The following is a 27,238-nucleotide window of genomic DNA, read 5'->3' as shown; positions in this document are numbered from 1 at the left end:
TTAATTGTGCTGGGGGCAGAGGCGGTCGAACCGCCAGGCAAGGGAAGCATTTGCTTGTGGTGCCATCGTCCCGGGGGTGCAGTCGAGCTCCCGGGAGGATGGCACCACCACCTGCCTCCTTCTCCTTTGGGCCTGGGCCTTCCCGCCGTGGCCCATCCAGGCTAGCTGGGCCTTCCCGCCCTGGCCCACGCGCCCTGGCCCCGCTTCCCATGCAGCGCAGGAGGCGGGGCCAGGGTACATGGCACAGGAGGGGGGCAGGGTGCACAGCGTGGGAGGTGGGGCCAGGGCATGTGGTGCGGGAGGCGGGGCCAGGGAGCGCAGCATGGGAGGCGGGGCCAGACCTGGCCCTGCCTGCCACGCCACACAGCCTGGCCCATCCTTCTAGGCCTGAAGGAGAAGGCCCATCCAGGCTGGCTGGGCCTTCCCACCATGGCCCATGTGCCCTGGCCCCGCCTCCTGTGCTGTGCGGCCTGGCCCAGCCATCCAGGCCCGCAAGAGAAGGCCCATCCAGGCTGGCTGGGCCTTCCCGCCATGGCCCACTCGCCCTGGCCCCGCCTCCCACACTGCGCGGGAGGTGGGGCCAGGGTGCATGGGAGGCGGGGCCATGTCTGGCCCCACCTCCCGCCCCATGCAGCCTGGCCCAGCCAGCCTGGATGGGCCTTCCCGCCGTAGCCCACGTGCCCTGGCGTATCACTTATTCACTTATTTTAGATGCATGGCTTTTGGAATGTCTCCTGAAGTAGTAGTGATTCACCAGAATTAAAGTCTGCATAGCAGTCACTTTGCCTTTGTTGAACAAATACATAATTGCAGAAACTGGGGATCTCAGTGAGTTTGCTAAAAAGTTTGAAGAGAAATGTCAGTCTCAGTGATATGTGCCTTTTATTTTATGTGATTTAATTTTATTTCATTTCCTTTATATTCCACTTTTCTCAATAATTTAAAAAAGAATTCAATTAAAGTTTTAAAGGTCATAACTAGTACTTAGAAGTATGCCCAGAAGTGGACCAGTAGCCAATGGAGCTATTTCAGCAAAGAATTTGCATGATTCTTATAACCAACCCCAGCTTTCAGCCTGGCTACGGCATTTTAGAAATGTCAATGTTGCCAAACAACCAGCCCCATGTGGAGTGCATTACAGTAATACAAGGAATATGCATCAAAGCATATGCTGCAGTGGTCAGATTTGACTTCTGAAGGAATGGGTTTAATGTGTACATTACTTTCAACTTTGCAAACCATTGCTGGAACCAGGCTCATATCCGAATCCAGTATGTACATGAACCTCCGATTTTGGGATAGGAGTGTAACTACATACAGCACAGACAACCATCTAGAATCAAATTGGAAAAATGTTGTTGTGTGCCTTTAGGTTGTTTCTGACATGGTGACCTATAAGTGATCCTATGACAAGGTTATCTGAGGATGAGGCTATTGGTCACCCACGGTTATAATTCTCAGGTTATGCCTGCTTCTGTGGGGTGGGTGATGGATGGATGGGGATGTTAATATAAAGAGGTATTCTATTGTTTTTCTGCAACACCCTTGACCTGGGCATACAGCAGTAGCAGGGAGCATTCACAAGCCTTCTGAACCATGCATCAGTTGTTAATGTGTCCAAGCATGTATGTATGTACATATGTGCATATGTATGTAGATATGTCTATTACTTTTATATTCTGCTTTTCTCCTTATGCAGGATCCAACTGCCCTTGCACATCTGCATGAGAAAGAGCAGCCTTATACTGGCTTGACGCTTCTTTCCTAGGTGCTTGAGGTGTCCTAATGGCCCTCCTTGCAGTGAAGTAGTGGTTATACAGTAGTAGCTGTATATGTGAGCGTTCCTGTTGCTCCTGTAAAAGTGGGAAAGAGGGAGCACCTCCCTAAAACAATGACGCAAATAAGCTGGCAGAGATTTACACTCCATTAACATTCACTTACAAAGCTTCTGCATGTGGTAATGGTAACAAATTTAGCAAGATGAAGATTTAGGAAACAAGAAGCAAGGTATTTACTCAGGGAAGAGGAGAAATAGAATCCAAATACATGAAGACATTTACTATTTTACCTCTTATCTGAATTGAACATGTCTTGCTTCCTCTTTTCTAAATAGAAATATAATAGGATTTGAATACAAATGCTATACCATGCAGTCTTATTAAAATGGTCCATTTACTGCTTCCATTTTTAAAGGTTTATGTCTTTGAGATGAACATAATTGAAGCAAAAATGACCTATGCGGGTGGATATAGATGTGAAGTGACGACAAAGGACAAGTTCGACAGCTGTAATTTTAGCCTTGTTGTTAACGGTAAGATCATAATTAAAGAGATGTCTAGTGTGTGTCATAAGAGTCAATGCAGTTCTGTAAGTTTTCCTCATTACCCAGGTGAAACGATAGAGATGTTGGTTAATTGAGGTAAGTGTGGGGAACTTGTAGGACTTCGCTTTCTTCTGTCTATAATCATAGCCAGTATAGCCAAGGGACAATCCTAAGGGGATTGCAGTCAGTCCTTTACATTTGCAGACTTGACCTTTGCAGATGTGACTATTCACATCTGATTAAAATGTTCTCAATAGAAATCTCTAGGTTCTCCAGTGCAATTTTATGGTCAACTTCTTCCAATCAACTGAAGGACCGAGAGATTCCTACAGAGGAATCTCCAGGTCTTCCCATGCAATTCTATGGTCAGCTTCCGATGAAAGTCATACTGAAGGATTTAGAATTTCCCAAAGAGTTGACTAAAGGTAAAAAAAATAGCAATGCTTTATTTGTGGCTTTTTACACTCATGGGGTCCTGTACCACTCAATATAAAGAAAGTAAAGGGCTCACTACACAATCCAGAAACATCTGTGGGGCTACATGTTTCCCATTTCTGATTTAAACTGTAGCCCAGTGTTTCTCAACCTGTGGGTCCCCAGGTGTTTTGGCCTACAACTCCCAGAAATCCCAGCCAGTTTACCAGCTGTTGGGATTTCTGGGAGTTGAAGGCCAAAACATCTGGGGACCCACAGGTTGAGAAACACTGGTGTAACCTTTATTTTAAAGATCATGTTCTAAAACATCTCATTCTTAATGAGGAAAAATATATGTGGCTTATTTTGGTTGGTAGTTCTCCCATAAGTCTATTCCACCCTATTTCTGCATTAGTCTGCCACTTTTGGGGGGAAATCCACAAGATTTACATCAGGAATGGTAACATCTGTTCAAGTGGAAAATGACGCGTTGCACCCCATTAGACTTTTCTTCCACACCATGCAGCCACCACCACAGAAACTCCTTTTTCTTTCACAATTACTGTTGTAATTGTGAAATCCAGAAACCCAAATTTAGTATTGCAGAAGCTGAAAAGACTGCACTGAATAACAAATTGGATTTTTAAAGCCACCGCCATACTGCTGAGATCTGGCAAAAACAATAATGGATTTGGAGAGTGAGGCGAGGTAGAAAAGGAGTTGATCACATATTGCTCATCTGTGGTTTAAATATTTATTTGAATGCAATTTGCCGTTCATATTTTTTCTTAAAATATGGATGTTCTCTGCAGTTGAATATATTTTTGCCTAAGATCTGTTGTCAGAAATGTTGGAAGGTACAAAAGCCAGTGGATAACTATCTAATCCTATGCATAGCTACTTAGAAATAAATCCAGTTGAAACCCTTACTCTTCAAATATTATATATACATTAGTCTGATGTAGTTTGTGAAGTTTATTTTAAAAATGTGTTAATACTGGGGTGGGGGTAATCATTTTCTGTTTGCTTTTGTAAAGATAGCATCCTTACAGTATGGGCAGTCTCTTATTTTGCAATTTAAATTGGGGGAAAATACATGTAAGGCTGCAAGAAAGTAATAAAATGAATAAGTTTTTGAAGACAATTTGATTTAATTTTCTGTGCAGAAAATTATTATTTCCTGGGCATAAATATTTTACTGCAGAAAAAACTGTGTCATTTGTGGGAAATTTGTTTTCTGTGTAGAAAATCCCCACCAGCAGCACATTTTTCACACAAAAAAGCCCAAACTGCAAATCTAGAACAGTGGTTCTCAACCTGTGGGTCCCCAGATATTTTGGCCTCCCAGAAATCCCAACAGCTGGCAAACTGGCTGGGATTTCTGGGAGTTGTAGGCCAAAACACCTGGGGACCCACAGTTGAGAACCACTAATCTAGGACCTATTTTAAAATAATTTTTTTTGCATTCTTAGTGACTTAATTGAGATTGATTCTATATTTTTATCCATTAAATCAGCAGTAGTGAGAATGTAAGAATATAAACTATTGGCTACATGTTCTCAAAGGTTTAACCCCAAAAGAGGAAGTGTAACGAAGAGGGGATGCCTGCTGCCACATTTGCAGCCTTTTCCCATTTTTTTCTCAAAAATAACTTTAAAAGAACTGGAAATTAGCTCATTTCCCTGACCCTGCTCAAATCCAGGAACTTGAAGCAGCATATTTTTAAATAAATAGTTTAGCCAACACTTTTGCTTTGAGTAAAGAGTTCTTTTGCTATTGCTTCAAGGGCATCACTATTTCAGTGGTTACAAAACCCAACAAGTGTATGCTTCGCTGAGGAACATGTGACCTAATGTTTGCCTAAAGGAATCTCTTAGTTCAGCACCGTTGGACAGAACCAGAAGGAAAGATCCTGAGCAAACCAGAAATATGATTGTCCAACTTTTCCATAGGCAGACAGCACCACCTAGAAGGGAATGAGGGAAGGTGCTGATGCAGAAGCTGCAGGGGGGAAAAACCCTCTGCCATCTGTATGCACACTTGCTCAGATGAAACTAGCTGTTTATGGCACAGGTATACTGGATCAGCTCTGCAGCTGATTTGGTATAATATGGCCATGATCTCCTTTCCTGAAGTCACTAGATACTCAGGAGCTTTTCCAAAACTCCAGAATATGCAGCTACTTTGAGACTAGGTTTTTTTCTTTTCAGCAGCGTATTGGGCTTTTATTTATCATTCTTTTTTCTAACCATCTTTTAAAAATCTACAGAAACTCACATTTTTGTCACACATTTATGAAGTGCATTATATTTAAAGTGCCTATTCTATAATTCTGTCACTAATGCAGATGTCATTTCTTTTTATTTATTGAATTTTATAAACATAATCATAATAATGGTACCTCCATGTAATCAACTGTGCCACTTCCCATTCAGTAAGTGGCACAGTTGATTGTATACCATTCAGCTTTCCCAAGGACCAGGAAGTCCAGGGAGAGGAGATGACACCATCAAACCTTCCTTAGCAATGCCCAACGGGCACCAACATGGTGGGGAACACACTTTAGTACCAGAAATGACAATGCCCAGCATGCCGAGGAGATTGGAAGGGGGAGAAGAGAAAGGAGGGGAAGATTACTCCCCTCCTTCCATCTTTGTCTCCTTGGCGTGCCAGATGTGGTCATTCCAAGCATTGAGGAGTGTCCTTTCCCATTTTGGTTCCTGGCGGGCACCACTAAGGGAGTTACATGGAGCAAGATATGGGTGGCAGGTGAGTGGCACTGAATTGGTTTTGTACTGTTCACTTGTGCAGCTGGCATGCAGCTGCCAGGCCAGTTCGGGGCCCAACAGAGTAGCCTGCAGGCAGCTCTCAAGCTATTACTGATACTGATCCAGAATAGCCCACTCCATATCAGAATCAGAGTAACTACTCTGTCTAGATGCACCCAGTTTGGAAACAATAACTATAGAATTTTACTAGAAGGTACACAAAAACCCAACTTATACAGCCCAGTGCAAAGACATAGCCATGTTAGTCTGGAACAGTTTGCAAAGGGATAGTGTAGCATCTTTAAAACTAACTGAAAGAAAGATGTTTATAACATAAACTTTCGTAGACTGAGTCTCACTTTGTCTCAAAGTGTTACAATAACCCTTTGTACAACACAATGTTTATCAAGTACAGTGTTCCCTCACAACTCTGCGGTTCACTTTTCGCGGATTCGCTGTTTTGCAGTTTTTCAACAAACTCTAAAAGACTATTATAAATCATAAAAAATTGCAATTTACAGCCTAAGGAAGGGAGGAAGGAGAAGCCAAAGGGAAAGAAAAGGAGCCTAAGCAGCAATGGGAGGAGGAGGAGGAGGAAATTTATCAACACACAGTTGGTTGATAATGACTTAAAATATTGTATAACTACTAAAATAATGTATAAATATTAAAATTAATATAGCGTCCCTACTTCGCAGATTTTTACTTATTGCGGGTCATCCTGGAACCTAACCCCTGAGATAAGTGAGGGAACACTGTATTCTGTAAAAGCAACGATAAAAAACAGAATGTTCCGTTGCTTTGTCAGTATCCATTTTTATGTCAACAGAAGCTGGGTGAGTCATACATTTTGAAACTATGAAGCACCTGAATATCAATTTCTGTGGGATAAATTTGAAGTCATTGGCATCACCATCAAAATAATCAATCTCAACATTTCAGTGCCCTGATACACTAAGTACTGAAAGCAAAACTGCTTGCTAATAATTGTTTGGTTTTGGGATAAAATCCAGGTTTCTCTCTTTCCCTTCCCTCATCTCAAGTTATTGTGTGAAACTTCATTCTCCAAATGTATAACCAAAGTGTTATATACAATGAAGTGTCAGTGGGAAAAGAAGTGTCGGTTAGTAAATTCTATGGAAAGTGTAATGGGTTTCTATTTGTTGCCTAACTTACAAATATATTTGAATCATTAATATATTATGTTTTTGTTTAACTGTAATCTATGCCATCACAGAAGCACCCACAACAGGTGACTTGGACATCCGATCAGCATTCCGACGGTCGTGAGTATCATCACAAACATTTGTATTGACCATTTACTATGGAACAAAATGGTTTCTCTCTGTCATTATTTAGAAGACACAACATTTAAATGATTCTACATTTTGAAATTTGATTTAAATATTTGGAAATGGTAGAAATCTAAAATTGAAGTATACAATTCACTGGGTCAAGAAAAACAAACAGCCTCCTGTATTCACAGATTCTGCACCCATGGATTCAACCATCTATGATTTGATTCTTTTAATTCTAAAAAGAAAACATTGATTTTGCCATTTATACCAAGTACACCATTTTGAGGAGCTCCCGGTTGTGCAGCGGGAGCTGCTGAACTTGCTGACCAAAAGGTTGGCGGTTTGAATCCGAAGAGCGAGGGGAGCTCCCTCTGTTAGCCCCATCTTCTGCCAACCTAGCAGTTCGAAACATGGAAATGTGAGATCAATAAGTATTGCTCTGTCGGGAAGGTAACGGTGCTCCATGCAATCATGCCAGCCACATAAACTTGGAAATGTCTACAGACATCGCCAGCTCTTCAGCTTAGAAATGGAGATGAGCACCAACTGCCTGAGCCAGATATGACTAAACTTAATGTCAGGAGAATGCCAAAAACACCATTTTACTATGACAGTGTATTTCAAAGGACTTGAGCATTCATGGATTTCTGTGTTCATGAGGGGTCCTGAAAACAAACCTGAGCAGATACTGATGACCTGTTGTATTCTGTCAAAATATAGAATCTGATCTACAAGGAATAATAACCTGGACAGGCATTTGTAAAATCAAAATAGTCCCAGTTGGTTACTCCTCTATCATATCACCTTTTTCAGCTAATTTTCAATGTCTTACTTTCTTTTTGTCCCCTTTTTCCCATTTGTCATCAGCTTAGTTCAATTGCTGCAAGTGAGTTCAAAGTGCAAAACTAGTTTGTACTCAGTTTTCTTATTTATTTCCAGAATTTATACCCCGCCCTTCTCACCCGAAGGGACTCAGGGTGGCTTATAACAGTTGTCAACATTTAATGCCAAGAACATAATAATAAAACAAAAACAGTACATATCATCAATTAAAACTATAAAAATACATCATTAAAATGCATTATAACATTTAAAACATATGTAAATTAGATCCATTTGTCTAAAAACCTCATGCTTCAGCCTTCAATCGGACCATGTCGACGTTATCCTATTACTCGTAAAAAGCTTGTGCACACAGCCATGTTTTCATGGCCTTTCTGAAACCCAGAAGGGTTGGGGCTTGTCGGATATTTGTGGTGAAGGTGTTCCTCAGCTGGGGAGCCACCACCGAGTAGGCCCTGTCCCTCGTCCCCACCAGCCGTGCCTGTGAGGCAGGTGGGACCAAGAGCAGGGCCTCTCCAGATGATCTTAGGGATCTGGCCAGTTCATATGAGGAGATACGTTCGGATAAGTAAATTGGGCCGGAACCATTTAGGGCTTTATAGGTCAAAACCAGCACTTTGAATTGGGCTCGGTAGCATATCGGCAGCCAATGGAGCTAGCTTAGCGGGGGGGGGGGGGTGGTAAGCTCCCTGTATGCTGCCCCAGTTATTAATCTGGCTGCCCCCCGTTGTACTAGTTGGAGCTTCCAGGCTGTCTTCAAAAGCAACCCCACATAAAGAGTGTTGCAGTAGTCCAAACAGGATGTAACCAGAGCGTGAACCACCGTGGCCAAGTCAGACTTCCCAAGGTACGGGTGCAGCTGGCGCACAAGTCTTAGTTGTGCAAATGCTCCCCTGGCCACCACTGAAACCTGGGGCTCTAGGCTCAGCGATGAGTCCAGGAGAACACCCAGACTGCGAACCTGTGTCTTCAGGGGGAGTGTGACCCTGTCCAACACAGGCTGTAACCCTATTCCCTGTTCGGCCCTACGACTGACCAGAAGGACCTCTGTCTTGTCTGGATTCAATTTCAATTTGTTCGCCCTCATCCCAGTCTGACACAGCGGCCAGACACTGGTTCAGGACCTGAACAGCCTCTTTAGTAGCAGGTGGGAAGGAGTGACAGAGCTGGGCATCATCTGCGTACAGATGACACCGCACCCCAAAACTCTGGATGATCTCTCCCAGCGGCTTCATGTATATGTTAAACAACATGGGGAACAATACAGAGCCCTGTGGGACCCCACAAGACAAAGGTTGTGGGGCCGAGCAGGTGTCCTCCAGTGACACCATCTGGGAACGACCCTCCAGAAAGGACCGGAGCCACTGCAGAACAGTACTTCCGAGCCCCATCCCGGCAAGGCGACCCAGAAGGATACCGTGGTCAACGGTATTGAAAGCTGCTGAGAAGTCCAGCAGAACCAGCAGGGACACACTCCCCCTGTCCAGTTCCCAGCATAGATCATTGACTAAGGAGACCAAGGCTGTCTCGGTACCATGCCCCGGCCTGAAGACAGACTGTGCCGGATCTAGAAAATCAGTGTCTACCAAGAATGCCTGGAGTTCTGCAGCCACCACACGTTCCACGACCTTGCCCAAAAAGGGGAGATTGGAAATAGGCCAATAGCTGTCCAGTTGAGTGGGATCCAGTTAACTTGATGGGGAGCAGAGAAGGGGGTAGAATCATGTCCTTCCCCGGAGGTCCAGGCTAAAGCAAATTGCTGCAGCTTCTTCTAGCTTGCCTTTCCTCCCTCATTAATAATTGTTGATGTCTTGACCAAACACAGGTATTGCTTGGCTGAACATGCCCCAGGTTTCATCTGTGAAATGATGGAGAGCATGATATCACCATAAATTGAGGGTGCACCAAATGTGTTCCATGGGATGCATGTGAACCCCAAGACCATTTTGTGGGGAACTCCAATCTACTCACACATTTATTTTGAAATAAATTTGTCACCACCACCCCATAGCTAAGAGCATTTTCTTAAACATTTAGTGGACAAGGGAGATGACTTTGTTATGCTCCACCCCAGCTACCTTAGGGCTGTGGGAAGTTTTAGTCATTTCTTGAATGAGGACTTAAAGCAGTTGAAGGGAAGAAATTGTGGGATTTCTCTGTAACTCAATGTGATGATGGAATCTGAATGAACAGCTATGGCTGCTTCTCTTAAAGCAAAACAATCAGCTCTGTTTTAAGATGGATAATGAAGGGATCAGAACCTAAGAACTTCCAGTGCTGTAAGATGCAGCTCCTCTCACATTCTTATAGTCTTTTTTTAATCTTCTTACAACACATTTTTCTGCTTCTGCGCTTGCCTGCTGTTATACCAATCCCATCTCCACTTGCTTTCTCCACCAGCAGTTGATAGTTTCCATGTTGGTGGAATGGTGAATGCAGTTGATGTTAATCTGAATAGATCTGTTTTAAAGAGCTGTTGACACTTACCCTCAAATCAGGTTAAGTACTTTGGATGGCTCCTTTAAAACTCAGTTGGAAACTCACTAGCAAACTGATATGGAAATCATCAGACAAGCATGGAATCCAAGTGCCTCCTTGCAATAGAGACAATAACAGGTTTGATAATGATGGTGATTATTATGATGATCAATACCAGTGGTAAAAGCAAAACAGTTATTTTTTCATTAGATTGTATAGATTAAAGATAAAGTTATTCATGGGCATTGATTTACAAACTAGCATGCATAGTATAAGATAGAAAAAATATAAACAGAAAAAGGTACAGAGAGGATAGAGGAAAGCAATCAAATTCATCTACCAACTGTAGATGTTTCACAACCTGAACAGTTTCACCTGAACTGGACAGGTGAGCCTCCTTAACTTTAATTTACAAACCAGTAGTCCTTGGTTACCACATGTAGTTAGATTTTACCTCCTTTTACATCTGAAATCACAATAAATTGATACAAATGCACGTATGAGCAGCACATTAACAGATAAGAATGGGAGAGAAGCATTTCATAGTGCAATGCATCTTCTCAGTTAAGACATTTCCAATTTCAATTTCACTCTGCATTTAGGCCTCTGAGGATTACATCAGGGTAACTTCCAGTTGATTTTGTCACTGTGATACTGCCATTTTTCTTTTCTTTTTATGTTTTGCAACCACAGCAAAAAGAAATCTTAAAGTTAGGGGAAGGCTCTGGGGTGGCAAAAATGTCCCTCTCATGCCCCCCCCCCCCCAAGCCATGTGATTTCTACTTAGGCTTTAGAATAATGTGTAGCAGGACTGTAAATACTGTCTTCTCAAAATTCCAGACAGAGCTCATTCAGAAAGGAAATATATATTAATATACATACACCAGTGCAGTTGGTTTTTCAGTTTGGTGCTTTTAGAGTCATTTGACATTTTCTGGTTAATTTGGAAATTGTAGATCACGAGTTGGATAGAGTGGTGAAAACTGTGTTTGTGACTCTTTCAGGAGCATGGTAGGAGGAGGAAGACGGATGACTTCAGCCTTCTCCAGGTATTCATTATTGACCAGAATTCAGCTTTAGTCTTCATTATGAGTTGAGAGTCAACAGTGTCTTGAAAAAAAGAATCTAAATGTGTGGTCCGTTTTAAATGTATAATTTTTCATAATCAAAACTCTGAACATATGCTTATTAAATTCCTAAGAAAAGCACAAATCAATCCTATTCACGGCATCATAAAGAAACATTTTTATTTAGTGAAAAATTATGTGCTGGACACACATTATTATGTAATATGGTGATTTCATGCTCTGTGTGTGTACATGACATTCAGCTGATTTTATCTTCTTTCTGATCTTGACCTCAACTTGGAAATAATCATCACCAAAATTAGTGAAGCTTTCATGGTTAGGATGATATTACAGTGTGGCTATTTGACAATGAAGTAAATTCTGATAACTCAAACCCCTATTCTTCACATTTAATTTTCAATTATCTTTTCTTTAAATTTTTTTTTATAAAAATAAAGGTTTATTTTTAAAATGCATAGGTGAGTCACAGTAAATGTATTAAATGTTTACAAAATTACACACAGAGTAGGAATATACAGAATTATTGATGCAAAATATATGCCTTTCTATGTTAATCAGTTCTGCCATGGCCTACCTCCAGTGCAACAGTCAAAAGCAGAAAGGAATTACAAAACTCACTAAAAATTAATATGTGAATATTCCTTTCTAAAAACATCTGCCTTTATGTCCATCTTTATTTGCGGAGCAACAATGATGGGGAGAATACTGTTGTAATAAAGTTGTTTGTCAGTCTGGGTATGTTGCCCAGAAGCCCACAAATTCCCAGATTCAAAAACCACAACTAAAATGTATTAAAACCACTGTAAAATTCAGTGTTTTTTTCCCAACATACATCCCCACATGTCCCCCAAACATTTCAAAAACAGCTCCAAAAAACTGCTAAAAATTGCAGAAAATGAAATCTGATGTGCCAGTTTCAATCATATAAAATTCTAGCTTGGGTACTCAGTAATGCCTCAGTTGAGTATTTTCTAATGAAAATATCAAAAATAGACATTGTTTGGTTTTAGATGTTATGAATGGACCCACTATAAAATGCATTGGGATGTGGGTGAACTGCAACTCCCATAATTATGGGTCAATTCCCCCCATGCTCCATTAGTATTCAAAATTGGTCATGATAGATATGTGTGCCAAATTTGGTCCAGATCAATTGTTGGTGGAGTTCACAGTGATCTCTGGATGAGGATTAACTGTAACTCCCATCGTCCAGGGTCAATCCTCCACAAACCCATCCAGCACTTTCTGTTGGTCATGGTGGGTATGTGTGCCAAATTTGGTCCAATTCCATTATCGTTAGAGTTTATAGTGCTCTTTGCATATGGGTGAACCAAGTCCCATAATCCATGACCAATCACCCCACCCCCCAAAAAAAACCCCTCCACCAGTACTTAAAGTTGGTCATGGTAGGTTTGTGTGCCAGGTTTGGTCCAGATCCATCATTTCCAGTGTTCTTCGCATATGGGTGAACTATAACTCCCATTGTCTACTATCATTGCCCCCCAAAATGCACCAGTCCTTAAAGATGGTCAAGGGGGGGGGGGGGGTATGTGTGCCAAGTTTGGTTCAGATTCATTGTTAGTGGGAATCATGGGGCTCTCTGAATGTGAGAGCCATCTTGGAAATCACATACATACATACAAACATATATACATGCATTCATGCAATCATATTTTCCCTTTTAGTATAAACTAGCTTGGGTACCTAATGTTGACTGAGTAATTTGAAAAAGTCAGTATTTAATTTGTACAAAATGCATAAGGTTGTAGATTAACTACAATTGACATCATGCCGGCTAACCCCGAGAAATTCCATCAGTACTTAAAGTTTGTTATGTTGAGCAAGTTTGCTCTGGGTGCATCATTGGTGGGGTTCACTGTGCTCTCTGGCTGTATGGTAAACTAGAACTCCCACTATGGTGAGTCATTCCCCTCAAACCCCTCCAGTAGGTTAAGTTAGTCATGGGGGTTCTGTGTGCCAAGTTTGGAACAAGTCCATCATTGGTGGAGTCCAGAGTTCTTTTAGATTGAAGGTGAACTATACATCCCATTGCCTACAACTCCTATAAATAATGCTGGATTCTCCCTAAACCTCCCTCTCTAGTATGTTCAGTTGCTATGTGCCATAGAAAAGAATAGGAAAGGGTTAAGGGAGAGGCAGTGGGTGGGGTCATGCAAATTCCACAACAATGGAAAGAGAAAGGACCACTGAGATGTGGCTCACTGTAACCTGCAATGTCCTTGGAGGGAGGGCTTTGGTAGCTCCTCAGCACGGTGGGTTAAAGCAGTTTGTGAAGGCAGGAGTCTGTCTGTGTAAATAGACACCTCTGCCACATACACACATACATATTTTCACCTTTATTATGTGTATATATAGAGAGAGATAAATGGTGATGCAGCTTGCTTTGTGGGGAGGAGGCAAAAATTTCACCCTCAACATTTGTCCACTCCTGCATTCAGTAAACTCATTCATAGTGTTAATATTTAGCTGTGGAATAACAGCTGCAGTAAAGAGAAAGAATCTTGTCTGATAGATTAGTAAGTGCAATGAAATGAGACATTTTATATGATTTCCTCCATAAATTCTCACAACGAAAAAGCAAAAAAATAAAATAAACAGTCAGTGGTTTTCATGAGGCATATTTTGAGTCCCGGGCAGGCATCTGTTTCCTTGTTTCTTCCTTCTCTCTGCTGTCAGTGTAGGATGACCTGTTGCATTTGGTGTGGATGTGACTTACAACATGGAAGACCTGTGTTTTATCCATAATAATAGATTCACACAAGTCTGTTTGACGGGACAGTACTAATTTTTTAAAATCTTTGATTAATACACAAATTGGAACTGAGTTATACTTTGAAATTCACAGTACACCAGATTCTGCCATTCATTTTTTCCTATTACAATATGTAGGAAAATGTCTGTTTAAAGAAATTGCTAATATAAGCCTGCATTCAATAGTAAAAGTGGTGAATGCCAACATGTGTAAGCAGTTTTTATAGATAACACTATACGAAGATTTATTCTTACCAAAATATTAGGCAAAAAAAGAATGTGTTAGGAAAACTACATACAACTCTTCAAGGAAACCTAACATAATATTCTTAAAGACTGAAATAAACTGAATTGGAAATTTGGGGGGGGGGGGGATAAACTGAAAAAAAAAACTGTATTCCCCAGTGCCCATCAACCACAGTCAACACAGTCAATGATAATTGATGGTGGGAGCTACTATTGAACAATATTGTGAGAGTCAAATGCTTACCACTTCTGTCTTTAGACTAAAGGTCATTCTAGATCAGCTAGATGTTATATTACCAAACATGTGGCCTTTTATGGTGGGAGACAATCGAGTTTAAAATCATTTGGAAAATTCATTGGAAGGCAGGGAAGAATGTTTTGGCCTTCACCAAACCATCCACTTCTTTTTGTGATACTATGTTTTCTTCTTCTTTTACTGAATTCTGTTCCTATATGGTTCGCTGTCTTATGTCTTATGTTGTTTGCTTTGTTGCACAGTGTGGATGGTCACGAAGAAGGCAAAGAGGTGGATTTCAGTGCCTTGCTGAGAAAGAGGTGGGTGTGCAAATTTCCCATGTCCTTGGGTTGCCCAAATTGAAAAATATCTATTATCATTGCATAAAGGTACACTTCCTATGTCTAACATCATCTATGCAATGCCCATTCTTACAAATCCAAGTGATTTTTATATCCAAAGCACTATAGAAATTTATCACAGCACAGCCTTCAGCCCTTCGCGATAGGGTCTTGTGACTGTATATCGGTTGGTAGAAGGAGCCAGATGTCCAATAGGAAATGGGATTGTGAACAGATAGGAGCTGCACATAAGGTAAAAGAGTCAACAAGTATATGAACAGGCAAACACAGTCAAGTGTGGCTCTATTATTATTTCTTGCAGGTTGGATCCAGGAAGAGTACTTGCATTGTAGCTGTACCAGCCTTTTAGTATAAAGGGAACATATATTAAAAATATTCCAAAAAAAATGTCATAAATATATTTTTGCATGTCGAGAAGAATCCTGGATTAATGAGGATCTTCACAATTTGGGACTTACTATGCACAAATCGTGTGTTTGTTTTTTTGTGCAGAAAGCAGCATTTTCTGCACCTTATCTGAAATGTAGACTTGATTTTTCAAAACAATTTCCAAGAACTGTGCTCCTCTATTTTGCCCCATACATTCTACAAGAACTAGAAACATGAGGTTTTCAATGAAATCTTGGAAGCTGATCCAGATCATGTTCCAATTGAGAGTCAGCTTCTTGGCTTGAATCTAGATAAAAGTCCAGTCAAACTAGTGTATGGCATCCCGACTAATATAAAGAATTGTGATGCATTTTAACAGCCAGCATTTAGCCTCTGTTCAGCTAGGAGTGTTGTTTTCTCTGCATCTGATGCGCATTCAACAATGCAAGGGACACTGAACCTATGCAAAAGATTACTTATTTCTTTCCACAGTGTCATCTTAGCCATAAGCTTTATATTTGAGTTAGAAGGCAGACCTATCCGTGCTAGAGCTTGGCTTTCTGGCATATTTGAGGTTTCTTGGAAGTAAAGAGTCCCTCAAGTCACATCTGCTGAATCTCATCTACTAGAATCAGTGAGTGACACTCTCTGAGGCGCATGCTGAAAATGAGAAAAGTCTATTTAATATTATTCTGGATTTTTATTTTCCGGCAGGGAAATCTAAACAGATGGCATTGACATACAGGTGGCACAGGCCAGAGAGAGGTCAGAAGGAAGGGAACAGTTGTCACTTTGCTGTTACATGGGATGGTGAGGGAAGACCTTGAAGAAGGTGACAGCTGACTGGTTCAAATCAATCAGGGTAATAGGATAGGAAGGAGCGATCACTGGGACGTATGCAGCTATTTTTAACTCCTCTTCCACACATGTTGAGAACACATCAGCAGCTTACGTTTGTGTGTTCAGCTTGAAACACCTTAAATCTTCCAAATGAAGGTCAAACCGATGTGCTCTTTTCACAGCAAGGGTCATGCACACTTCTCAGTGCAACTCCCAGCAACTCTATCCAGCACAACCGATGGGAAGGAATGCTGGGAGTTGTAGCCCAACAATCTCTGGATTATCCTAAAATTCCCACACCTATCGAACAACATAGTTTGTTGATTGCAGCAAGATAATAGTCAATTGGTAATAAATTGAAGTTAAAGTGGGATTACCTGTGATGTGGAAGAACCCCTTCCTGCCTGTAGTTTTGATCTCTTGATTTCATCACCCTGTAGGAAGAAACAGAAGCGTAACAGAGTAAATGGAGTTGGCAATGAAAACTGAACATATTTTGAAATTATCTGATGTGCAACCCAACCCATATAATTCTACAAGTCATGCCAGTTTTCAGTTAGGAATGGGCAGCATGTGGCCCTCCAAATATTTATTTTGTATGCCCAATTCCGATCAACTACGCCCAATTCCTGATCTAATTGCGGGGACAGGAGCCATGAATAGAAGGGGAATCTTTCAATTTTATCAACCTCTTTTGTATTTAGCAAGCTCTGTGAGAAAGCATAATCGAAGTAGCTTTGGCTCTTTTTTTATAAAAATCATGTCTGCATCTGATGCAAAATAGTGGGAAAACAGGACCACACTAGGGGAAAGATCAGCCATTCTTCTTCTAGTAGTAGTTTGTTAATGCTTAGAGCATCAGCATATTGCATGCCAAAATGAATACAATAAAAGTACAATGTGGCATAAATAGCATATACAGTTAGACTTCTACATTTGCTGGGGTAATGGGCACAGAATTCCTATGGATGTGAAAAAATGCAAATAAAGAAATTGCAATTTTTTTACCTAAGGGAATGCCCCTATAGGAATTTCTAGTCTTTCAACTCTTCCACTGGAAGCTGATTACAGAATCACACTGGAGGACCTAAAGATTCCTAGAGAGACGTTCTCTCTTGAAATCTCTAGGTCCTCCAGCATGGATGGAGGAAGTTGACCGAGAGTCACACTGAAGTCACATAGAGAGCATATTCTTACTAAAATTCATGAGTCATCGAATTTGCAAAAGTCAAAACTAAAAATGTGGAGGAACAACTGTAAATTCGCAATGTTTTAGAAATTCAGTAAGATTACAATATTTTGAATATAAACAGCAGTGATACAATTACCTCCTTGTAGAGGGGTGAAGATTAGTGTAAAACCCAACCTGTACATAATCATGTGTAGACTCTTTCTCCATTATTGGAGTGCTTACCTTTTGCTAGACCTTTGATCATATGGGATTGCCTTCATACATTCCATTTAAAGCAGGGCAGACTGTATGTGCAATTTAGTAGATGTCATTCGTACACATATACTTTTGATACTTATTCTGTCTATTATTAATAGTAATATGTTTATTTATACTCTGCTTTATCTCTCCCGAAGGAGACTCAAAGTGGCTTAACATAAAAGCATTAGCATACAACTTAAAATATACAAATATGCAAACACTAACACATAATTAAATATAAACAATATTAAACATTCACAGTTAAAATCCATTAAAATATATTCAAAATTTAAAACCGCAGCACCCTCCGATTTGATTTTTAAAACTTTCATCTTTAAAATCCTATCTGAATAAATGGTTATAATGCATTGATGCGGCACAGCATTTCTTTTAATAGCCCTTGAAGGGAGTCATAAAAATACTTGACTGAAATATGTTGGGGTACTTTGTGAAATAAAACCCTTTTCATACTCCCTTCAGGGAGAAAGGGCAGCTTATAAATAAAGTATTGTTGTTGTTGTTGTTGTTGTTGTTGTTGTTAATTATGCATGCTGAGACTCAGTCTTTCAGACTTGAGGGAATCCATAAACCTTGCTAACAACAAAACCCTATGCTGTGACTAGTCCATTGATGCATGGACAAAAGACACCTTTAACTGATTTCGTCTGGTATTCTGACCATACGTGTTCTGACTTTTAGAAGCAATATTAAACTGCCTTGGTTGAAACCAGTGATGTTATTGCAAGTGAGGAAAACAATTGTTTTCCATACACCATCGGTGTTTTTGTAACTCTGCTGTATGCTGGGGTCAGGAATAGGAAAATGAAAGAAGTTATGCAGAGGCAACCATTCCTAAGAAGAAATAACTTCAACAAAATTGTGGTAATGCAGACACAATAATAATAACTTTGATAACTTTATTTTTATATCCCACTATCATCTCCCCGAAGGGACTCGGGACATAATTCCTTTATGCTGATAGAAAGGATGACATCGTCGGCTATATAGAATTGCATTGATGTTTGTGGTTAGAGGTTTCTTTGTCCTCATACTTCAGTATCGTTATTCTCTAGTCTCCCTCCCAAGGTAGGACCTGCTTTGATCTAGTGATGGCTGCTAATACTAACACATCTTGCCCTTTCTCTTGCTCATGGGGATGCTGCATGCTCTTCCAAATGTGCCTCGCATCGTTCTCAAGTCCAGCAGCTTCTTGCGCTCAGTAAATCGGTAAGCTTTTCACTTCATCTCTTGCACTAGTTGTCAATAAATATCCACCAGAACTATAACCATGGGGGTTCTGGCAAAAGCAACCAACAGTATTGTAGCATTAAAATGGGGTTGAGCATAAGCACACAGGACCAATTTTGTTTGTCTGTATTTAGAACTAGAAGCAACCAGGTCCTGATGCAAAAAGGATGTGTGGTTAATTACAGAAAATTCTGTATTTTTTTGTAATTTTTGATGAGCAGAACTGATTTTATACACACTGACCATATTTACATTTCCATAATGCTTCTACATAAAACTCTACTCCCGGGTGCATCTACAACATGGCTCAATGCAATGGAATCTTGGGGGTAGTCTTCTAGAAAGTGCTGGTGCCTCACCAAACTACAATTCCCAGGATTCCATAGCATTGAGCTATGGCAGTTCAAATGGTGTCAAATTGAATTAATTCTACAGTGCAGATGCTTATTGATTTCAGCAACTGTAATTTGAGAGGGGACTGAAGCATTACATTACTAGTACTATCATTTCTCAGTTAAGTGAGAAAACCTTGCTGATCTGTTTGAATCACCTGGAATTTTACCTGTACCTCCAGATCACTTGAGTCAAGTACTAAAACATTTTTGTGGTACATGCTTTTGTTAACTATAATTTTATGCATCCAATGAAGTAAACCCTAGTCCTAGAAGTTTATGTCGTAATAATTGTGATAATAATTGTGTGACGGAGACTCCTTCTTTGGAGGCTTTTAAGCAGAGGCTGGATGGCCATCGGTCGGGGGCACTTTGAATGCGATTTTCCTTCTTCTTGGCAGGGGGTTGGGCTGGATGGTCCACAAGGTCTCTTTCATCTCAATCATTATATGATTCTATTATTCTAATTGTGTTAGCTTTCATATGTTGCAAGACTTCTTGTGTTTGTGAATGAATACTGCAGATGTAATCAGATCCAACTGCTAGAAGGTCTAAATTGCTACTAGCCGCCTTAACGGATCTATGGTATTCACCTGGAGATCCAAACTGCCGACCAGTCTAATATACACTTTCATATACACTCCTGTATAAGTCAGCCTCATGAATAAGCTGAGTACAGGTTTTGGGGCCAAAATTATGGATTTTGATATGACACGTGGATAAGTCAAGGAAAGCACAAATGCCACCTCATTTGTTCCTAGCTGCCACAGGCATGTCTCTATTCAGGCATTCAAAAGAGCCAAATGGCACCAAAAATAGAGAGTAAAGCAGTGGCTCTCAACCTGTGGGTCCCCAGGTGTTTTGGCCTACAACTCCCAGAAATCCCAGCAACTTTACCAGCTGCTAGGATTTCTGGGAGTTGAAGGCCAAAACATCTGGGGACCCACAGGTTGAGAACCACTGGAGTAAAGGATGTCGGTGTTCTTTTAGGTTCTACTCAGAGAAGAGGATGATTCCTTTTTGGATAAGAGTTAAAGTATAGTACAGTAGAGTCTCACTTATCCAACATAAACGGGCCGGCAGAATGTTGGATAAGCGAAGAAGTTGGATAATAAGGAGGGATTAATGAAAAGCTTATTAAACTTCAAGTTAGATTATGATTTCACAAATGAAGCACCAAAACATCATGTTAGACAACAAATTTGACAGAAAAAGTAGTTCAATACGCAGTAATGCTATGTAGTAATTACTGTATTTACGAATTTAGCACCAAAATATCACAATGTATTGAAAACATTGACTACAAAAATACATTGGATAATCCAGAACATTGGATAAGTGAATGCTGGATAAGTGAGACTCTACTGTACTTAGATTGACTCATGGATAAGTTAACCCAGGTTTTCTAAACTTATATATGAGTATATAGGGTACTCTCTTTTTACCACTTTACTCGCATACTACTACCAAAAAGGGAACATAAATGAAATACAACCTCTTCTATTATGAAGAATTGTATGTCTAGGGAAATTTCTCTTGGGACCCAAACCCAAGCATCAACAAAAAACTACAAAAGCTATGGTGTGACAACACTTACATCTGTTTCGAAGTAGGCAAGGCTAGTATCTTTTTTAATCAAGTGGTTTTACAAATCTGAAAAGAGTGAACTAATGGTTGGTTTGATCTTCTTTAAGACATTCTGACCACTTTTCTACAAAGTGATAACCCGGGATTTTTGACTTTCTGTAAATAAGTACCAAGTTGTTCACTCTCGTTTTATTTATTTATTTATTTATTTATTTACAGTATTTATATTCCGCCCTTCTCACCCCAAAGGAGACTCAAGATGGATCACAATGTACATATATATGGCAAACATTCAATGCCATTAGACAAACAACACAGAGACAGACAGACACAGAGGCTATTTAACTTCCCAGCTTCTGGCTTTGTGAGGGTATGCTCAATTCCCGCCACAGGAAGAGCTGCTGCTTCATCATCCACTGTGACAACGAGTCCTTTTTTGATGGAGTACTTCCTCATCCGGTGTTGTAAATCAGTTAAATTAGCCTCCCTGCATAAGCGGTCCCTAAATTTTCCTACTTGACAGATGCAACTGTATTTCGGGTTGCTTAGGTCAACAATGAGCAGGGCTGTTTTTTGTTTTAATTGTCGGGTGCTCACTCCAACACGGGCTGGCCTTGAACTCATGACCTCTTGGTCATAGTGATTTATTGCAGCTGGCTACTAACCAGCTTGCACCACAGCCCGGTTTTCTTTTTCCTGTTCACAAAACAAATAAACAAACCAAAAACTGATAAGTTTTTTTGTGGTGTCCAAACCTGGGATCCTAGCTTGTAGCACCTAAAGAAATCGAGATTTATAAAACAACAACAAAACCATTGTTTGTGTACAATTCTGCCTTGTTTAGATGCAAAAAAATTGTTATGTTTGAATGCAGACGGTCTTTTAATCAGTGGGAGAATTTTAGAACTACAAGACTTGTGTCAAGCTGTACTATATAAAAGCCCTTATAATGTGATGCTTTGTGCCTCTTTTTTTGCAGAAATGAGACAAAAACTGAGACACGGCCAGAGGTTGATGTCTGGGAAATTCTTCGGAATGCTCCTCCATCAGAGTACGAGAAAATCGCTTTCCAATATGGCATCACTGATCTGCGAGGGATGTTGAAACGACTAAAACGTATAAAGAAAGAGGAAAAGAAAAGCACATGTAAGAGAACTTTTTGTTTTCCTTTATCCCCCCATGTGTATATTCATATGCATGTGCTCCAAACAATTAGGTAATTACATTTATAACCCATTTATAACAAAAATCATGTTACATAGTGTAATGTGTAAGCTAGAAAAAGATTGCAACGTTTCTGGCACCAGGCATAAAACATTTTATCAATTATGGCATATTAAAGATCGATATAATTTCTATGACTTTTTTGTTAGGTAAGTATTTAGGAAACATTTTTTTTTCTTTTGGTAGGAAAGGGAAACAAAAGTAAGGCAGGGGAGGGTTCCAATTATCCCAACAGAATTCCGTTGACATGACATTGGATTTTACCTACAGATTTTTGTTGTCTTTTAGTCCGCACCTGCTATGAAAGCTGTTGAGGGAATGTAATTATATTATTAACAGATCAAATAATTGTGTCTGTTGTACACCACCCAAAAATCTGATGAATTAATGCTTTGAAATCACTAAATTAAATTTTTTTTATAAATTAATGATTAGAAATATTTAAAATGAATAGGCAAATGAAATCTAAAGTATAGCAGGAAGTTTTTATTCTCAGAGTTAACAGAGGAAACAATTGCATTATTTGAAGATTGCATTATTTGAAGAAGGGAATCCTTATTACGCAAATTCATTTCTCTCCAGCTTTTGTTAAGCGATTGGAGCCTGCCTACCAGGTAGACAAAGGGCAGAAGATCAAGTTGGTGGTTGAACTTGCTAACCCAGATGATGAAGTGAAATGGCTAAAGAATGGGCAGGAAATTCAAGTGAGTGGCAGGTAAGGCAGAGAGAGAAGTAGAATTCAACAAAAGTGTGTTAATAATATTGTAGAAGGTAGCAATTCTGATTGCCGCCAAGAGAGGAAAGTCAGAAATGAAGCATACTTTCAGAAAAGAACAGGGAAAGAAAAACAGCAAAGACTTTATCAAGGGATGGGGACAGGGCTATAGCCAGGGGGGGGGATTAGGGATTTAATTCCCTCCCCCCCCAACATTTTTCAGGTTTTAAAAACTCCCGGGTTACTCATGAACTGATTAATCAAATCCCCATGCGTGTCCACTGAAGTTTATCTGTCTTGAGCATCCACTGAAGTTTATCAATGGAGCCTTATTTCTAAATTATTTTGCATTATGGAACTACTCTTCATGATTCACTAAAAAGCAGTTTCAATCTGCCCCCAGCCCGAATTTTTTTTTCTGGCTATGGTCCTGGATGGGGAGGTGGGAAAATGTTTGTTACCATGTAAGTGATTAATACACAGCTTTTCATTATTGATTTTTATCCTCCTTCCATTAATTCTCTGCGCTTGGAAATGAATCCCACCAACATTTGCTTCTTTAGCAAGTAAGTTATCAAAATTATACCTTCCTGTTTATGAGCTAGTCAATTTTCCTTCCTTATAACAAAATGATAATTCTATAATACAACAAAGCAATTACTTTAACATTTTTACATATTTATTCTCAGTTCTTTGTAGATTGTTGCTTCTTTTAAAGAACTGAGAAGCAACTAAGTTTGGGGAGGGAGGGTCTTCTGGTTCAAGACATCACTTCTTCTAATGGAATGGTTTCGAACTAATTATATTTGCTGCACAATCAAAACTGAGTCACCAAGTTAGTACAGCATCTAAATCACCTTTAGTTTATTGCATAGTTTGTAAAGAAAGTGTATGATGATTGTTCAGGTAGTAATTGCTGTTATATATATATATTTACCCACCCCTCCAAAGGGTAAAAAGGAGACAATAAAGGTTCAGGTACACATTTGATTTTCATAGTCCTGAGGGTGGGTTGTACAGCCCAAAACTCTTCCCCTTTTCTGTCATCATCAAAGACAGGATGTTTGATATACAGGTACCTCGTCCATTGGTAATATATGTAATTTCTATTTGCATTTTCTTAGATACATTTTCGAGGCTCTTGGAAATAAGCGAATTCTGACCATCAACCATTGCTCCCTGGCTGATGATGCAGCATATGAATGTGTGATTGGCGAGGAAAAGACTTTCACAGAACTTTTTGTAAGAGGTGGGCATAACATGAATTATCATCATTGTTGGATCAAGTTTTGATAAATCCAGATTGGGATTCAAATATATATCCTCTTTTAACCTTGAATATTTTCAACACAAAAATGGTTCATCTCAGAAGGGTAAGAACAGCTGTCTGAAATAATATCCTACCTTTGTGTGTATGTACTGTTATCATTTCCCCAATATGCTGTTCTTTGGGCATCATTTTTAATATTATCAGGACTTTGTTTTTCTTCTTCAGTGCATGAATACCGCAGTCGGGTTTCATACAAAAATATGCCTCAATTAACAAAATAGCTGTATTCGTGGGCTTAATTTTTAACAGAAAAATTGATAACAGAAACAGAAATAACATGGAAAGGATAGAGAAAGGACCACAAAAGAGGAAAGCAGTTCAACATGCAGGGAAGGGAGAGAAAAATAGTGGAACTAAACAGTTTCCTAACTGTGAGAGCTGTTCAGCAGTGGAACTCTCTGCCGTGGAGTGTGGTGGAGGCTCCTTCTTTGGAAGCTTTTAAATAGAGGCTGGATGGCCATCTATCAGGGTGCTTTGAATGCGATTTTCCTGCTTCTTGGCAGGGGGTTGGACTGGATGGTGCATGAGATCTCTTCCAACTCTATGATTCCATGGTTCTGTGAACTGACTTCGCAGATTGTACTATTTTACCTTCTTAGTTCATGGTCTGTAGTTTCATGAATATAGACCTCTGGCAAGGTTGCACTTCACAGCAGTTGGTAGAAATGTTTTTGCAGAGTCTCACAAACCTGATCAGGAGGTCTTTGAATTAAGTTATATGGGGGCAGGAGACAGTTTTCTTAAGGGCAGGGATTCAAGTGCTGGAGATAATATCCCAAATGATACAGAGAGAACTGAGCAAATAGTTCTAAATAATCCAACAGTAGAAGGAAACAATCTTAAATAAGCAGCTTGGGGAAATAACCCATGCCCTATAAGGAATGGCTTAGGGAACTGGGTATGTTTAGCCTGAAGAAGAGAAGGCCAAGAGGTGACATGATAGCCATGTTTACATACTTGAAACAATATCATATTGAAGATGGAGCCAGTTTGTGTTCTGCTGCTCCAGAGACTAGGACACAGAGCAATGGATTCAAATAGATAGGAAAATAGGAAAATAGATTCCACCTGAACATGAGAAAGAACCTTCTGACAATAAGAGTTGCTTGATAGTGGAATGGCTTGGAGCATGATGAGGCGTGCCTATAGTATAGGATGATAAAAAGTCTCACACAGCTCTGCATCCCCATCCCAAATTTAGTTCAAAACGTCACTCAGATGCTCAGATATGCCATCTTTCTGCTTACTTACATAGGATGCAATGAGCCTAAAGAATCTTGGAGGCATGGAACGAGTCAGATCTGCTTACATCAGGAGTGGAGACCTTTTCAACTTACACGTTTTGGAAAACAACTCCCAGAATCACTGACTATTGGCCATTCTAGGTGTTGGTTCTTGGAAGTTACACCCAGAACATTTAAAGGGCCGAAGCTTTCCCAGTTCTGCCTTGTAGAACTTACATTGAACTTACTTTGAGGTTTCAGTGTACCTCTACTTATGCTGAAATGCATATTGCATTTGAAGTAACACATAGACAGTAACTGTCTTCAGCACACACTCTAATGCGGGTCTTCTTAAAAGTTGCCACACACAATCCTGTGCCCTCTGATACATTTTTATGAGACCCTGGGTATATAAGTATATAAGATACCTATAAATCAAACACTGCCAACCTCATCAGCATCACTCCAGTTCATAGAGGGGTGTAGGGAACCTGGCGCCCCATGACCCACATCACTTGGCTCCAGTTGAGAGTGATCAGATGGGGGAAGCATGTGTGTACATGGTGTGCACAGCTTTTCCCCTACATTATATGGCAACACAGACGCTCTCCTGTTTTGCCCTGCTGGCAGCATGTGCTGGTTCCACCCTCCTTCACCCAAGGAGCCAGCACAGCATTGACACATACCGCCAGTTTTAGCCCATTGTGATGAGGTGGTTACTGATAATCAGAATTTGCAAGGCATGCACAAGTGGAAATTAAAATGGCAGCAAAATCCATTTCCAGATCTGAGCTTTTCGGTGCTGATGCCTGTCCTAAATTCTAACTTGGGTTTAAGCAATATGAGTGTGAGACCAACCATGAAAAGTATAAGTTCTGTGGGAGTCTAACTGATAGGAAAAGGATTTGCCTTACTACACAAATGTGTACATTTAAGGGAAAAAAAATCTGGAGTGGGAAAGGTCTGGGACTCATTCCAATTCCTCCTCCATCTTTCCTTCTTTTATTTTGAATAAAGTAATGTCTTTCATTTGGCCAGCCTTCTCTCCTTCTGTCCCTCTGAGACATCACTCTGCTTTGTGCCAAAAGCATATTAATAGTTTTAGGAAAAACAAAGCTTAGAGTCTCTTATATGACAGAGATTACATAAAATGTGCCAATTTAAATCTATAGTTACAAAGGAAGAGGACAACCAAGAGCAATCCTTGTTTTATAGTTTTCTAAATGCAGCAATTAATCCTAATAGCTCCACGTCCATCTGTGATGTAACCATTAACAAGTTCCATAGGAGTGCAGGTTTCTGTCATTCTTGCTATTTAAAGAAGGAAATATATTTTACTACAGCTCTATGTTGGTCAGAAGAGCGGTTGACTAAGCATGCAATTGTTGAGATCTCAGCCTATCTAAGCTTTCTAAGAGCATCACCATTTCTTTAGAAGGTTGGTGCCTGGAAATTTTCAGATATACTACTGACACCAGAATGCAAACTCCTAAGGGAGACAAGACTAGTAATTTTCTATCACATTTCCTCCACAAACATTTCTGAGGAAGTACTACACATGTTTTATTCTTCTCTGAAATCAAGTTTCTTTCTTGCTTCTAGAGGCTCCCATCCTGATTACTCGTCCTCTGGAGGACCACCTGGTCATGGTTGGAGAAAGAGTGGAGTTTGAAGCTGAAGTGTCAGAAGAAGGAGCTACTGTGAAGTGGTACGTAGAACAAACAAATATACTGAGAAATTGGGAAGGGCACAATTTCCCAGTAGATATTACCAAATAGAAACAATTATCCTTCTAGGTCCCAGAGATAGAAACAGTCTCACAGATGCCTTCAGTTAATAGGTCTGAATGCAGTTGATCAGGGCCTGGAATTATACAGCTCTCCAGATGTTTTGAACTGCAATTTCCAACACTCCTCACTATCACCTGTGCTAAAGAGGGCTATAGGACTCCCACTCCTGCTATAGTTAGTTCCAACTTGAGTAGACTCATTGACACAGAAGGATTTATCTATGTGTTAGGACCCGCGGTGGTGCAATGGGTTAAACCCTTG

General features: G+C 40.1%; 1 protein-coding gene across 1 annotated transcript in view; it reads left to right on the top strand.

Moving 5' to 3' along the window:
- mybpc3 (myosin binding protein C3) overlaps nt 1-27,238 on the top strand; it is a 104,947-nt gene that overhangs the window by 20,988 nt on the left and 56,721 nt on the right. Inside the window, exons 6-15 of the mRNA XM_008105214.3 lie at nt 2,194-2,311; nt 6,743-6,791; nt 11,129-11,173; nt 14,729-14,785; nt 18,672-18,695; nt 21,675-21,841; nt 22,502-22,634; nt 23,198-23,200; nt 23,759-23,883; nt 26,790-26,895. Of these exons, the coding sequence (XP_008103421.2) occupies nt 2,194-2,311; nt 6,743-6,791; nt 11,129-11,173; nt 14,729-14,785; nt 18,672-18,695; nt 21,675-21,841; nt 22,502-22,634; nt 23,198-23,200; nt 23,759-23,883; nt 26,790-26,895 (827 nt within the window). The remainder of the gene's footprint in view (nt 1-2,193; nt 2,312-6,742; nt 6,792-11,128; nt 11,174-14,728; nt 14,786-18,671; nt 18,696-21,674; nt 21,842-22,501; nt 22,635-23,197; nt 23,201-23,758; nt 23,884-26,789; nt 26,896-27,238) is intronic.

The sequence above is a fragment of the Anolis carolinensis genome, chromosome 1, assembly GCF_035594765.1.
Source record: "Anolis carolinensis isolate JA03-04 chromosome 1, rAnoCar3.1.pri, whole genome shotgun sequence".
NCBI lineage: Eukaryota > Metazoa > Chordata > Lepidosauria > Squamata > Dactyloidae > Anolis > Anolis carolinensis.
The sequence above is the reverse complement of the archived record's forward strand: the minus strand, read 5'-3'. Positions and strand labels throughout refer to the sequence as shown.